Here is a 15,380-nt window from a genome sequence, read left to right as displayed (position 1 = left end):
GCCTGGCCAGCGGAGAACGGAAGTATTTGGTGAACAACATCAATGACAACCACACTTATTGAAACTGCAGGTGTTAAAATCTGGCTGGGTTTTAAACAAATCCATGGGCTCCAGCTATCTAATGAGATGCTGTCTTAGAATGAAGTATAAATAGTAGCCCCCACCCAGGGCATGCCCGTTTCCTTAGGGCATGTGTAACCTGCCCCAAATCTGTGAGTTTCAGAGGCTCAAAGCAATCTTCAGATGCACGCGAAGGAGTGTGGCAAGCTCTACTTTCTCTCCAAATTCCCCCTTCAAACTAGCAGCAAAGCTAACCACAGTAAATACACCTTGACGTACAATCTCCAAGTGGGCGAATGAATTGCATGATTCATTGAAACGAAGTCGGGGAGGAGTGGTTCTTGACTTATTTCACACCTCCTCCTAGCGATCTCCTTTCCTTCAGGACCCAGGCTGGGGGCTCGTCTCACTGCCACCTCCATGAAGTGCCCTGTCCCTAGGGGAGGCTGGTCAGGTGCTCCCATCTGCTCAGCGTGGTCTCAGCCAGGTGCCCTGGGCTGTCCTCCACGCCGGGTGACACCCAGCCAAAAGTGCGGCTGGCGTCAGAGCACAGGAGGGAACGGCAGGCAGCCAGGCTGCAGTGGGCACCAACGCTTGACATTCATACATGGCTGTAGAAAGGTTATTTCAAAGTTGTTTTTTATTCAACTGTTCTTCAGCAATATACAATACAGTTTATAAACAAGTGTCTGACCTTGTTTCCAATCTTTATTTAAAAATAAATATTATTAACAGTGAATTTTAATTATGATAAGGTGTCTTTTTAAATCAAAATGCCTCAAAAGAAATAATTTAATAAAAAAGAAAAGCCCCCAAAGAAAAAAAGTAAATTAAAAAAAAATCCTAAACACAATAATCTACTAAAAATATTTTGCTTTGTCAAAAGGCTTTGACCCCAACATTTGTACATATTATCCTAAAGATAACTGCTCAACAGTTCGTGCAAAATGAAGACTTGGAGGGAAAGTGTAGAAAAGAAAACTACATTAAAGTAGAGAAATCATTGATTCCCATGCAGACTGCATGGGCCAAACTCCAAATTATTTGGAAACTAGATGCATTATTTTAGGTGTTCTACATTTGTGTAACTTTCCCAAAAATATGATTTATTTATTTTCCATGTGGACTTTTTCATGCGTCTCTCAGTCTCTCTGTGTCCATCCAGCGACGTGGTCCTCACCGAGGGCCCTGGGCAGGTCATGTGCAGCCTCTGAGATGCTCGGGTTGGTCTTGTCTGTCAATGTCCCATGAGCAGGCGCAGGAACTTATGCAGAGCTAACAGGAGCAGGGACAACAGTGGGTCTGTGGTGTAGCTACGGCCGGTGCCTGCAAGGGATGAGAAAACAGGCAAGGTTAACACCCGAGTCACAAGAACCTAGGAGCTCACAGCAGACCAGGAACAGTGAGGTTCCCCAGGCTGGGGCCACTCACGCTTAGCACCCAGCTGGAGGCTAGTGCGTGGTGGCTGCCTTGGTTTAACGATAAAGCATTTTTGCTGCAGTTTGTAATTTACAGACCATACACCTTAGGATCCTAGTGAGATCAGACACAAGCGCCTGGCCTGAAGTGGGGAGTGACAGCTCTAATGTCCAAGTCATTACCTTATTTTAGTCAAAAGATGATATAAGCTGGGTGTGGTGGATTATGCCTGTAATCCCAAAACTTTGGGAGGCTGAGGCTGGAGGATCACTTGAGCCCAGGAGCTTGAGACCAGCCTGGGCTACATAGTGAGACCCCATCACAACAAAAAATAAAAAATTAGCTGTGTGCGGTGGCATGCACCTGTATTCCCAGCTGCTCAGAAGGCTGTATCGCTTGAGACCAAGAGTTGGAGGCTGCAGAGAGCTGTGATTGCACCACTGCACTCCAGCCTGGGAGACAGAGTGAGACTCTGTCTCAAAAAAAGAAAAAAAAAAAGACAATATGCTTCCTTCTCCCCAGATACATGCTGCAAAATGTCCTCATCATTTCTGGCCCTGCTTGTCCTCTTCCTCCATGAAGGCTACACGATCCTACACAATTCTGTCCCTTGTGCATCCCGGCATCCCCTCCATGCCCCTGCCTAAACTGCACAGCTTCGCACTCCCACGCACCCTGTCTCGGGCATCCTGACGTTGCTGTGTGTAAGTCTTTTTTCCACAGCAACCTTGTCTGTCCACCCTTTGGGTTGCAGTGTGGAGCTGAGAAATTGCAGGTTGGTGGAGATGAGTGGGCTGGGGTCTTTGAGGAATGACCCCAGCAACTTCTGGGTCACTCCCACCTGTCTCTCCAATGTGATCATAACCTGGCCCCTGGCCTGCCATGGATGCTGTAACACCTGTGCCTCACCCTGCTTCGCCTTGGTCCCCCGCCTGCTCCCCGTCGGTCCTTAGGGTCTTCACCTGTTTTAAGGCCTCCCGTGCAACTGGGGAAAGCCCACCCATAAACCCTGGGCTTCTCACCTGGAAAGTGGGATGCTCCCTCCAGGGTTATGAGAGGAGCAAGTGTGGAAGCACCCTGCACGATCCTTGGTGCTGCCAAAACCCCCGGGGGACGTCACTACTTGCTTAGAGTCAGCGGCATGAATGGATGCAGTTTTCAGCCCCGCCCTGCTCACCTGCACCATCCGGAGGCCTCTCTCCTCCCTTCTCTTGACCCCACCAGCTGGGCTGCAGCCCCGTGCCTGTGAGGAGGGGTGTGGGAGACCCTACCCTGTGTCAATTTTCAGTAGTGCAGAGGGCTCGGCTGCTTTCACTCCACCACTGCAGCCAGGACGGCTGGTTCCCTCCAGCCTTAATAAACAGAGACTTGAGGCTTCCCTGACAAGGCTGGGCCTGAATGCACAGCTCTCCTCTCTCCAGGTAGCAGCACACTTAGTCCTTCCTATCGAAGGCATCTCCTGCTCCTTAATTCTCCCTGCTCTGGCCATAGCTGTCTGTGTCATGGAGTTCATGTCCTGGCCCCCATCATCCTCTTTTTGTAGAAGGAGGAGGTTGTACAAATCATCTGGCCTGAAAGTCCAGGATTCCACCTGACCACTGTGGGAAACACAGGCTGTGTTCAAACATCCGAATGCAAAGTGGGTGGTGCTATCCGAGGGGCAGGTGAATTGTCCATAGACCATCGCTTCTGCACACCGTTCTGGGCCCCGGCTGAGAAGCGTTAGGACAGCAAAACTCCAGGTGTGCAGACCTTCCTCTCCAGATCTTTATGCTTCAGGCAGTCATCCCTCCTGGCCCTCCTGGCCCTCCTGGCCCTCCTGCAGCACAGCTCAGGCTGGTGCTCTGCCTCTGGGCCCCTTTTGTGGGAAGAATTGTCCTGCGTTTGTCACTGCAAAGACTCCAATCTGCTCTCATTCCTTGCTGTCAGGCATTACTGGGAAGGACGACAGGCGGATGTGATGGACGAGCTGATGGATGCCCACGTGCCTGGGTGGAGTTCACTGAGGCTCGGGTGTGTGGAAAGTGGGGATCCAGCCAGGAGAGCAGGGTACTGCCTCCTGGGTACTTCACCCACAGCCAGACTGGTCCCATGGGCCTCACAGATCTCCTGGCTCTGATTTATTTAATTAATTAATCGAGATGGAGTTGCGCTCTTGTTGCCCAGGCTGGAGTGCAATGGTGCAATCTCAGCTCACTGCAACCTCCATCTCCTGGGTTCAAGCAATTCTCCTGCCTCAGCCTCCCAAGTAGCTGGGATTACAGGCACCCCACACCAAGCCCAGCTAATTTTTTGTATTTTTAGTAGACATGGGGTTTCACCATGTTGGCCAGGCTTGTCTCGAACTCCTGACCTCAGGTGATCCACCTGCCTCGGCCTCCCAAAGTGCTGGGATTACAGGTGTGAGTCACCATGCCTGGCCTTTTTAATTTTTATTTTTTTGAGATGGAGTCTCACTCTGTCACCCAGGTTGGAGTGCAGTGGCATGATCTCAGCTCACTGCAACATCTGCCTCTCAGGTTCAAGTGATTCTCCTGCTCAGCCTCTCGAGCAGCTGGGATTACAGGTGCTGGCCACCATGCTTGGCTAATTTTTGTATTTTTAGTAGAGATGGAATTTCATCATGTTGCCCAGGCTGGTCTCAAACTTCTGAACTCAAGTGATCTGCCCACTTCGACCTCCCAAAGTGCTGGGATTACAGGTATGAGCCATCGTGGCTGGCCCCTGGCTCTGATCTTTAGGCTTCTGCAAGTCCTGACACGAAGGCAGGTGCAGGTGAGACAGAAATAATCTGCATGAGGTGTTTAAAGGTGGATGCACTTGTGCATGGAACTCCAGGCCCTCAGGGTATGCAGCGGCAGGAGAAATGGCTAACAGGAAGGTGAGCCTGGCAACGTGAACCTTGCCTGGTGCCCCATGGGACTGTTGGCATGGAGGTTTCAGGAGACATTTAAAGTTGCCTCTAAGTACTCCCAACTAGTTATTGGCACTATCACAGCCTCACCTACTCATGTTTAAAAGGTTTTAAATTGCAAGATTTTCAAAACACCGTTGATTGAAATAACCAGCCTGCCACTCTGTGCTGGGCCAGGGTGGGGGCTACAGTGGCAGTGGGGCTGCAGCATTGGCTCCTGGAGGCTGATGCCTGGGGAGGGTTCACCCAGGGTCTGCTGTGTCTCTGTTGCTGGATGTCTGTATGGGTGGCCAGGGTTTGGCTCCTGGATGACACTTCATTCTCTCCCTGGCCTGGCACTGACGTTGGGGTGGGAGGGAACCAAGAGAAGTGGGATGGTGCAGTGGGCTGGCACTGGAGAGATGGGCTTCCAAGCCTAGTCCTGTTTCCAGCTTGCTATGTGACCCAGCTTGCTATGTGACCCAGGGCAACATTCTTCACCTCATAAAATGGGATGTGCATGGCTCCATAAAATTAATATGTGCATGGCATGTCTCACTGGGCAGGGGTCCAGATTAAGCAATATTATAGTGGTTGATTGCAAAAATGGCTACAAGTCCCCCTTCCCCATCCCAGCATCCCTATCATAGTGCCCTCCCACACTGACTCTGGGCTTGGTCACATGACTTGCTTTTGCTGGTGGAACATTATCGGGTGTGAAGTGAGCAAAGGCCTGAAAAGTGCTTGTGCACTGAGGTTTGCCCTCTCTCTTGTGCCTCCTAGAACCCACTGTCACATGAACAAGCCTGGGACAGCCTGTTGCAGGATAAGAGCCATGAGATGTCCTAGTGGACATCCCTCTAGACCAACATGGCCTCAATTGAATTAGCAGCCAATCATAGACACATGAATGAGCCCAACAGACCAGCAGAAGAATCGCCCAACTGAGCCCAGCCCAAATTGCTGAGCCACAGAATCCTGAGCTAAAAACGGCTGTGGTGTTCTGCCAAAGCCATTGAGTTTTGGGGTCCTTCATTATGTATCAAAAGCCAACAAAACAAACATGTAAACAACAGCGCCTCAAACAGAGTCAAGTGCCATGCAAATAGATGTTACAGAAAAGGGTGACATAGCTTCTTCTTTAAAAGGGCTGGAGAATAATCTTTCTCAGGTTGCGGATTTCCTTCTCTCAAGAGGAAAATTTTCCAAGCTAGAACCAGCAAGGCAAACTATCTCTTCAACCACCTACTTATTTATTTAAAATATTATTATACTTTAGGTTCTGGGATACATGTGCAGAATGTGCAGCTTTGTTACATAGGTATACACGTACCATGGTAGTTTGCTACACCCATCAACCAGTCACCTACATTAGGTATTTCTCCTGATGTTATCCCTCCCCTAGCCTTTCAACCCCCAGTAGGCCCCAGTGTGTGATGTTCCCCTCCCTGTGTCCATGTGTTCTCATTGTTCAACTCCCACTTATGAATGAGAACATGCGGTGTTTGGTTTTCTGTTCCTGTGTTAGTTTGCTGAGAATGGTGATTTCCAGCTTCATCCACGTCCCTGCAAAGGACATGAACTCATCTTTTTTATGCCTGCATAGTATTCCATGGTGTATATGTGCCACATTTTCTTTATCCAGTCTATCATTGATGGGGATTTGGGTTGGTTCCAAGTCTTTGCTATTGTGAACAGTGCTGCAATAAACATATGTGTGCATGTGTCTTTATAGTAGAATGATTTATAATCCTTTGGGTATATACCCAGTAATGAGATTGTTGGGTCAAATGGTATTTCTGGTTCTAGATCCTTGAGGAATAGCCACATTGTCTTCCACAATGGTTGAGCTAATTTACACTCCCACCAACAGTGTAAAAGCGTTCCTATTTCTCCACATCCTCTCCAGCATCTGTTGTTTCCTGACTTTTTAATGATTGCCATTCTAACTGGCATGAGATGGTATCTCACTGTGGTTTTATTTTTATGTTTCTTTTTAAAAAATTTTTTATTTCAAGTATTGGGACACTTGTGCATGATGTGCAGGTTTGTTACATAGGTAAACATGTGCCATGGTGGTTTGCTGCACCTATCAACTCATCACCTAGGTATTAAGCCCCATATGCATCAGCTATTTATCCTGATGCTCTCCCTCCTAACCTCCCACTGACAGGTCCCAGTGTGTGTCATTCCTCTCCCTGTGTTCATGTGTTCTCATTGTTCAGCTGCTATTTATTAATAATAACATGTGGTGTTTGGTTTTCTGTTCTTGCATTAGTTTCCTGAGGATAATGGCTTCCAGCTCCATCCATGTCCCTGTAAAGGACATGATCTCATTCCCTTTTATGGGTGCATAGTATTCTATGGTGTATACATACCACATTTTCTTTATCCAGTCTATGATTGATGGGCATTTGGGTTGATTCCATGTCTTTGCTATTGTGAATAGTGCTGCAGTGAACACGTGTGTGCATGTATCTTTATAATAGAATGATTTATATTCCTTTGGGTAAATACCCAGTAATGGGATTGCTGGGTCAAATGATATTTCCTGTTCTAGGTCTTTGAGGAATCACCACACTGTTTCCCAAAATGGTTGAACTAATTTACATTCCCACCAACACTGTAAAACCACTTCTATTTCCCCACAGCCTTTCCAGCATCTATTGTTTCTTGACTTTTTAATAATCACCATTCTGACTGGTGTGAGATGGTATCTCATTGACGTTTTGATTTGCATTCTCTAATGATCAGTGATGTTGAGCTTTATATATGTATACATATATATACATGTTTGTTGGCTGCATAAATGTTTTCTTTTGAGAAGTGTCTGTTCATGTCCTTTGCCCAGTCTTTCATGAGGTTGTTTTTTTCTTGTAAATTTGTTTAAATTCCTTGTAGTTTCTGGATATCAGACCTTTGTCAGATGGATAGATTGCAAAAATTTTCTCCCATTCTATAGGTTGTCTGTTCACTCTGATGATAGTTTCTTTTGCTGCACAGAAGCTCTTTAGTTTAATTGGATCCCATTTGTCAATTTTTGCTTTTGTTGCAATTGCTTTTGACACTTTCGTCATGAAATCTTTGCCTGTGCCTATGTCCCAAATGGTATTGCCTGGATTTTCTTCTGGGGTTTTTATAGTTTTGGGTTTTACATTTAAGTCTTTTTTTTTTTTTTTGAGATGGAGTTTTGCTCTTGTTGCCCAGGCTGGAGTGCAATGGCACCATCTCAGCTCATTGCAACCTCCACCTCCCGTGTTCAAGCAATTCTCCTGCCTCAGCGCCCTGAGTAGCTGGGATTACAGGCATCCACCACCACACTCGGCTAATTTTTTGTATTTTCAGTAGAGATGGGGTTTCACCATGTTGGTCAGGCTGGTCTTCAACTCCTGACCTCAGGTGATCCACCCACCTTGGTCTCCCAAAGTGCTGGATTACAGGCATAAGCCACCGTGCCCAGCTTACATTTAAGTCTTTAATCCATCTTGAGTTAATTATTGTATAAGGTGTAAGGAAGAGGTCCAGTTTCAATTTTCTGCATATGGCTAGCCAGTTTTCCCAGCACCATTTATTAAATAGGGAATCCTTTCCCCATTGCTTGTTTTTGTCAGGTTTGTCAAAGATCAGATGGTTGCAGATGTGCGTCTTATTTATTTCTGAGTTCTCTATTCTGTTCCATTGCTCTATGTGGCTGTTTTTGTATCAGTTTTTGTACCATGCTGTTTGGTTACTGTAGCCCTGTAGTATAGTTTGAAGTCAGGTAGCATGATGCCTCCAGCTTTGTTCTTTTTGCTTAGGATTGTCTTGGCTATATGGACTCTTTTTGGGCTCCATATGAATTTTAAAATAGTTTTTTTTATAATTCTGTGAAGCATGTCAATGGTAGTTTAATGGGAATGGCATTGAATCTATAAATTGCTTTGGGTAGTATGGCCATTTTCACAACATTGATTCTTCCTATCCATGAGCATGGAATGTTTTTCCATTTGTTTGTGTCCTCTCTGATTTCCTTGAGCAGTGATTTGTAGTTCTCTTTGAAGAGATCCTTCACTTCTCTTGTCAGCTGTATTCCTAGGCATTTGATTCCCTTTGAAGCAATTGTGAATGGGAGTTCATTTGTGATTTGGCTTTCTTTTTGTCTATTGTTGCTTGTCTATCACAGGAATACTCGTGATTTTTGCACAATGATTTTGTATCCTGAGACTGCTGAAGTTGCTTATCAGCTTAAGTTGCTTTTTCGCTGAGACACTGGGGTTTTCTAGATATAGGATCATGTCATCTGCAAACAGACACAATTCAACTTCCTCTCTTCCCATTTGAATACCCTTTATTTCTTTCTCTTGCCTGATTGTCCTGGCCAGAACTTCCAACACTATGGTGAATAGGAGTGGTGACAGAGGGCATCCTTTTCCTGTGCTGGTTTTCAAGGGGAACACTTTCAGCTTTTGCCCATTCTGTAGATATTGGCTGTAGGTTTGTCATAAATGGCTTTCATTATTTTGAGGTATGTTCCATCAATACCTAGTTAATTGAGAGTTTTTGACATGAAGGGATGTTGAATTTTATCGAAGGCCTTTTCTATGTCTATTGAGATAATCATGTGGTTTTGGTCTTTCGTTCTGTTTAGAATTATGTTTTATGCATCCCAGGGCTGAAGCTGACTTGATTGTGGTGAATAAGCTTTTTGATGTGCCTCTAGATTTGGTGTGCCAGTATTTTATTGAGTATTTTTGCATCGATGTTCATCAGGGATATTGGCTTAAAGTTTTCTTTCTTTTTTTTTTTTTTGTATCTCTGCCAGATTTTGGTATCAGGATGATGCTGGCCTCATAAAATGAGTTAGGGAGAAGTCCTTCCTTTTCAATTGTTTGGAATAGTTTAAGAAGAAATGGTAACAGCTCCTCTTTGTACCTCTGGTAGAATTCAGCTGTAAATCCATCTGGTCCCAGGCTTTTGTTGGTTGGTAGGCTATTTATTACTGCCTCGATTTCAAAACTTATTACTGGTCTATTCAGGGATTCAACTTCTTCCTGGTTCAGTCTTGGGAGGTTATATATATCCAGAAAGTTTTTCGTTTCTTATAGAGTTTTTAGTTTACTTGCATAGAGGGGTTTATAGTATTCTCTGATGGTTGTTTGTATTTCTGTGGCGTCAGTAGTGATATCTCCTTTATCATTTTTTATTTTCTATTTCATTCTTCTTTCTCTTCATCTTTATTAGTCTAGCTGGCAGTCTATCTATTTTATTAATTTTTTCAAAAAACTAGCTCCTGGATTCATTAATTTTTTGAAGGATTTTTCATGTCTCTATTTCCTTTAGTTCCACTCTGATCTTGGTTAACTATTTCTTTTCTTTTACTAGCTTTGGAGTTTGTTTTGTCTTGGTTCTCTAGTTCTTTTAGTTGTGATGCTAGGGTGTCAATTTGAGATCTTTCTAGCTTTTTGATGTGGGCATTTAGTGCTATAATTTTCCCTCTTAACACTGCTTCAGTTGTGTCCCAGAAATTTTGGTACATTGTCCCTGTTCTCATTGATTTCAAATAACTTCTTGATTTCTGCCTTAATTTCATTATCTACTCAGGAGTCATTCAGGAGCTAGTTGTTCCATTTCCATATGGTCATGTGGTTTTGAGTGAGTTTCTTAATTTTGAGTTCTAATTTGATTGCACTGTGGTCTGAGAGAAAGTTATGATCTCAGTTCTTTTGCATTTGCTGAGGAGTGTTTTACTTCCAATTTTGTGATTGATTTTAGAGTAAGTGCCAAGTGTCACCAAGAAGAATGCATATTCCATTGTTTTTGGGTGGAGACTTCTGTAGCTATGTATCAGGTCCACTTAATCCAGAGCTGAGTTCAAGTCCTAAATATCCTTGTTAATTTTCTGTCTCAATGATCTAATATTGACAATAGGGTGTTAAAGTCTCCCACTATTATTGTGTGGGAGTCTAAGTCACTTTGTAGGTCTCTAAGAACTTGTTTTATGAATCTGGGTACTCCTGTATTGGGTGCATGTATATTTAGGATAGTTAGCTCTTCTTGTTGAATTGATCCTTTTTATCATTATGTAATGCCCTTTGTCTTTTTGATCTTTGTTGGCTTAAAGTCTCTTTTGTCAGAAACTAGAATTGCAACCCCTGCTTTTTTCTGCTTTCCATTTGCTTGGTAAATTTTCCTCTATCTCTTTATTTTGAGCTTATGTGTGTCTTCGCATGTAAGATGGGTCTCTTGAATACAGCACACCAATGGGTCCTGACTCTTTATCAGCTTGCCATTCTATGTCTTTTAATTGGGGCATTTAGAGCTTTTACATTTAAGGTTAATATTGTTATGTGTGCATTTGATCCTGTCATCATGATGCTAGTTGGTTATTTTGCAGACTTGTTGACATAGTTGCTTCATAGTGTCATTGGTCTTTGTACTTCAGTGTGTTTTTGCAGTGGCTGGCAAAAGTTTTTCCTTTCCATATTTAGTGCTTCCTCCAGGAGCTCTTGCAAGGCAGGCCTAGTGGTGACAAATTCCCTTAGCATTTGCTTGTCTGAAAAGATTTTATTTCTTCTTCGCTTATAAAGTTTAGTTTGGCTGGGTATGATATTCTGTGTTGGAAATTCTTTTAAGAATGTTGAATATTGGCCCCCAGTTTCTTCTGGCTTGTAGGGTTTCTGCTAAGAGGTCCACCATTAGTATAATGGGCTTCCCTTTGTAGGTGATCTGGCCTATCTCTCTGGCTGCCCTTAACATTTTTTTCTTCATTTCAACCTTGGAGAATCTGAAGATTATGTGTCTTGGGGTTGATCTTCTCATGGAGTATCTTTCTGGGGTTCTCTGGGTTTCCTGAATTTGAATGTTGGCCTGTCTTGCTAGGTTGGGGAAGTTCTCCTGGATGATATTGTGAAGTGTGTTTTCCAACTTGGTTCTGTTCTCCCCACCTCTTTCAGGCACTTCAAACAGTTGTAGGTTTGGTCTTTCTACATAATCCCATAGTTCTTGGGGGTTTTGTTCATTCCTTTTCATTCTTTTTTCTCTAATCTGGTCTGCCGGTCTTATTTCAGTGAGATAGTCTTCAAGCTCTGAAATTCTTTCCCCTGCTTGGTCAATTTGGCTATTGATATTTGTGATTGTATTGTCAAGTTCTTGTGTTGTGTTTCTCAGCTCCATCAGGTCATTTCAGTTCCTCTCTAAACTGGTCATTCTGGTTAACAGCTCCTGTAATGTTTTCTCATGTCTCTTAGTGCAGCAAAGTTTGTTATTATCCACCTTCTGAAGCCTACTTCTGTCAATTCATCCATCTCAGCCTCTGCCCCATTCTGTGCTCTTGTTGGAGAGGTGTTGCAATCATTTGGAGGAGAAGAGGCACTCTGGCGTTCTGAGTTTTCAGTGTTTTTTCATTGATTCTCATCTTTGTGAGTTTATGTAGCTTCAATCTTTGAGGATGCTGGCCTTTGGATGGGGTTTTCTTGCAGGGACTTTTTTTGTTGATGCTGTTGTTGTTGCTTTCTGTTTGTTTGTTTGTTTTAACAGTCAGGCCCTGCTTCTGTAGGGCTTCTGTGGTTTGCTGGGGGTCCACTCCAGACCCTATTCACCTGGGTTTCTCCCACACCTGGAGGTGTCATCAGTGGAGGCTGCAGAACAGCAAAGATGGCTGCCTGCTCCTTCCTCTGAGATCTCCATCCCAGAGGGGCACCAACCTGATGCCAGCATGAACACTCCTGTATGAAGTGTATGGTGACCCCTGTTGTGGGGGGGCCTTGGTCAGCAGGCATGGGATCTGGTACTGCTTAATGAAACACTTTGGCTACCCCTTGGCAGAGGGGGTGTGCTATGCTGGGGGGGATTCCACTTGTCCAGACTGCCCAGATTTCTCAGAGCCAGCAGGGGAAAAGACTAAGTCTGCTGATCTATGAAGACCGCAGATGCCCCTCCCCCTAGGGGCTCAGTCCCAGGGAGATCAGAGCTCTGTCCCTATACGCCTGGCTGTAGTTGCTGAAATTCCTGCAGGGAGGCCCCACCAGGTGAGGAGGGATGGGTCAGGGTCGGGCCTAAAGGGGCAGTCTGACCTTGATCTGCCACAGCTGCTGTGCTGCACTGTGGGGAATTCCTCCTGGGTCCAAACCACCTAGTCTCCCCAATACTGGCAGGGGAAAAGCAGCAGACTGGAACTGCAGTGATGGCTGCCGCCCTTCCCCCCTGGGAGCTTAGCCATCTTAGGCAGCAGGCAGCCTCAGTGATGACAGCTGCCCCTCTCCCTGGAACTCAGTAGTCTTAGGCAGTCTCTAGCTGAGTGGCATGCTTGGGACCCAAGGCCCTGGTGGCACAGGCTCATGAAGGAGATCCCCTGACCCACAGGTTGCATAGATCTGTGGAAATAGCATGGTTTCCTGGGTAAGGTAGCATGATCACTCACTGCCTCCCTTGGCTGGTGGTAGGTGCTTCCCTTGTCCCATGCGGCCCCCAGGTGGGCCACCGCACCACCCTCCTTTTCCTCGCCCTCCATGGGTCTTGCCAATGAAGTCAGTACCAGTGAGAGAACCTGGATACCCCAGTTGCCTGTGCAGGATTCCTCAACCACTTATTTTGAGACATCCCTGGATCTTCGGCAAAAGAAGGACCTAGGATTTGCAACCTTTTACTACCTGATTCATCAGACATATAAACAATCTAGGTTTCCCAAACGAATCGGGGCAGACCAAGGAAGACTGGCTTCCAGGCTGACCCTGAGTAAGTGGGGTCTGTACAACAGCAATGGTTCAGAGCTCAGGAGTCTTGCAGCCCAGTGTCCACCTGCTCCCCAGGCATTGCCTCCTTTTCCAAATGTGACACAAGACCCACAGAAGTGAAGGATGTTGCCCAGGATCACATTTTCTGTTCCAATGTCTAGCACTTGGCCTCTGCTGTCCATTGCTGTCCAGAGTGACAGGTCCCAGGCCCAAATTGACCCTACAAGGCAAGGCCCAGAGGGTACGTTCTGCTCAGCTGAGGTAGGATCTCATTCCCATCCCTGTAGCCTCTTTTTTTACATGGCGTGGAGACATCTGTGTTCCTGGGGGCTGTGTGCTGAGCGGGCTGGCTGGCATGCAGGCTGATGCATTGATTGGATGCTAATGGTTTCTTTATCTATTCCCTCCTGTCCTGAGGAGTACCAGGAATAGCGCTGGAGCATGCGCAAGTTTATTTGTCATGATTAAGGTGCAAAATCAGGCTGCTTGAGAGGTGAGGGAAGCCCTCTGATGGAACAGGAGCTGATTCATCCCTTATATTAAGCAAGTATCATCATTTTGCTAATCACTCTTCTTAAAGGAATCAAAGCTTCTTTGGCTCAAGATTAAGATATCAATTAAGATATTAATTTTTATCATTCAGATAGTGAGCAGGATAAGAGACACGCTGGAGCCATTTGAAAGAGACCCTCAAAGAACACAACGGGCATCTGTACTTCCCCCTGCCCCCCACCCCACCATAAGCACACTAAAGGTGCCAGCCCAGCAGCTTGTCTGGGAAATTCCTCATTTCAATTTATCAAGCAAAAGCAGAATTCCAAATCCCTGCCAGAAAGCAATATGGCAGCTCTCAAGCCATTTCATGCCTTGTGCTAAAAGTAAAGGTGAAAGTTCCTCCAGGTCATCGTCTGACCCAAGCTCTGCCCAAGCCTGTGAGTTAGCTTCCTGGAGAGTGGGGAGAAGGGTTGGGAATACCCATATGGGCTGGGACTTCCATAGGCATGGAGTATCTGTTTCTATGCTGTGGAACGGAGTGCAGAGGGGCCACTCCTACCCTGTGGGCATTGGGATCACAGTAGGGGGCTCCCAGCTTACCAGCCTGCACAGCTCGCCAGGGTGCTGCTGCCCATGTTTCTAGAAGTATGGATGGCTTCCCTCTGCCTTTGGGGTAATATGGGCCCCAGCTGTAGTCTGTGGCCCTTGTTTTCTGGCTGTGGCTTAGAAGAGAGCTGCAGCCCTCTCCGCTGGGGCTGAGATCCTTTGGGCCTGGCCAGGTCCCTTGCCCCTGCAAACCTGCTGGTGGCCTGGGAGCTGCATCTGGGGTCAGGGGTTTGCAAACAGTGCTGTTTTTTTTTTTTTTTTTTTTCAGGTTTGAGAAGAGTAAGTAAAATGAAGACACATTTGAGGTCTGGCTCTACACACAAAAATGGACAACAGGCTGGTCTGGCTCTTGCAGCCTGGCTAAGTGGAGGCTCATTTCATAGGCTGACGCTGTAATGCTTCTGTCTTTCACTTGCTTTGTCCAGTATTGCATAGAATATTCACACACTGAGTACAGGAAGCCACTAGAGAAGAGCTAGTTCAAGGGAAGACATTGTCATCTTCAGACAAAGCCATTCCAACAGCAAGCTTGGATATTCTACCATGAGGACAACCATGGAGGTCTCACAGACAGGTCCCTCCTCTGTGTCAAGCAGATCAAGGCCACTCATGTCTGTTCTGCATTTTGTGCTGTCATAGCACATTGATTGATTGACTGATTGACAGTGGTGCAATCATAGCTCACTGCAGCCAACTCCCAGGCTCAAGTGATTCTCCTGCCTCAGCCTCCTGAGTAGCTGGGACTACAGGCACATGCCACCATGCCCAGATAATTCTAAAATTTTTTGGTAATAATGGAATCTTGCTATGTTGCCCAGGCTGCTCTTAAAATCCTGGTCTCAAGTGATCCTCCCGCCTTGGCCTCCCAAAGTGTTGGGATTATAGGTGAGAACCACCACTCCTGGCTTATAACAGATCTTTAGTCAGAACAAGGGCTTCTTGGCTAGAAAGGTTAGAGAGCCAAGCTGAGGGTCCTGGATAGGGGCCCCTCAGCTCTGATGTTCAAGCCTATTTCTAGTCTCTTTTGCTGTCATCTGAGAATGAAACAAGAGGGCTGCCCCCAAGGGGCAACCATGGCCTTAATGGGCTGGACTTGAACATCCATTTAGCCATGGGGATGGCTGTCTGCCTGGGGCAGCTGGGAGCAGACCTGCTCTTCCCGATTCCCCATCACCTGCCCTGGGGCCCGCTCAGGA

At 45.9% G+C, this 15,380-nt stretch overlaps 1 protein-coding gene across 4 annotated transcripts in view; it reads right to left on the bottom strand.

Annotated features, from left to right (window-relative positions):
• Positions 1–682: 682 nt before the first annotated feature.
• Positions 683–15,380, bottom strand: part of VSTM2B (V-set and transmembrane domain containing 2B) — a 38,662-nt gene continuing 23,964 nt past the window's right edge. For all 4 annotated transcript variants that reach the window (XM_055370671.2, XM_019014409.3, XM_004060432.4 and 1 more), the window contains one exon: positions 683–1,386. In XM_055370671.2, the coding sequence (XP_055226646.1) occupies positions 1,298–1,386 (89 nt within the window). In that variant the 3' untranslated portion in view covers positions 683–1,297. The remainder of the gene's footprint in view (positions 1,387–15,380) is intronic.

The sequence above is a fragment of the Gorilla gorilla genome, chromosome 20 (assembly GCF_029281585.2).
Source record: "Gorilla gorilla gorilla isolate KB3781 chromosome 20, NHGRI_mGorGor1-v2.1_pri, whole genome shotgun sequence".
In the NCBI taxonomy this organism is placed as follows: domain Eukaryota; kingdom Metazoa; phylum Chordata; class Mammalia; order Primates; family Hominidae; genus Gorilla; species Gorilla gorilla.
The sequence above is the reverse complement of the archived record's forward strand: the minus strand, read 5'-3'. Positions and strand labels throughout refer to the sequence as shown.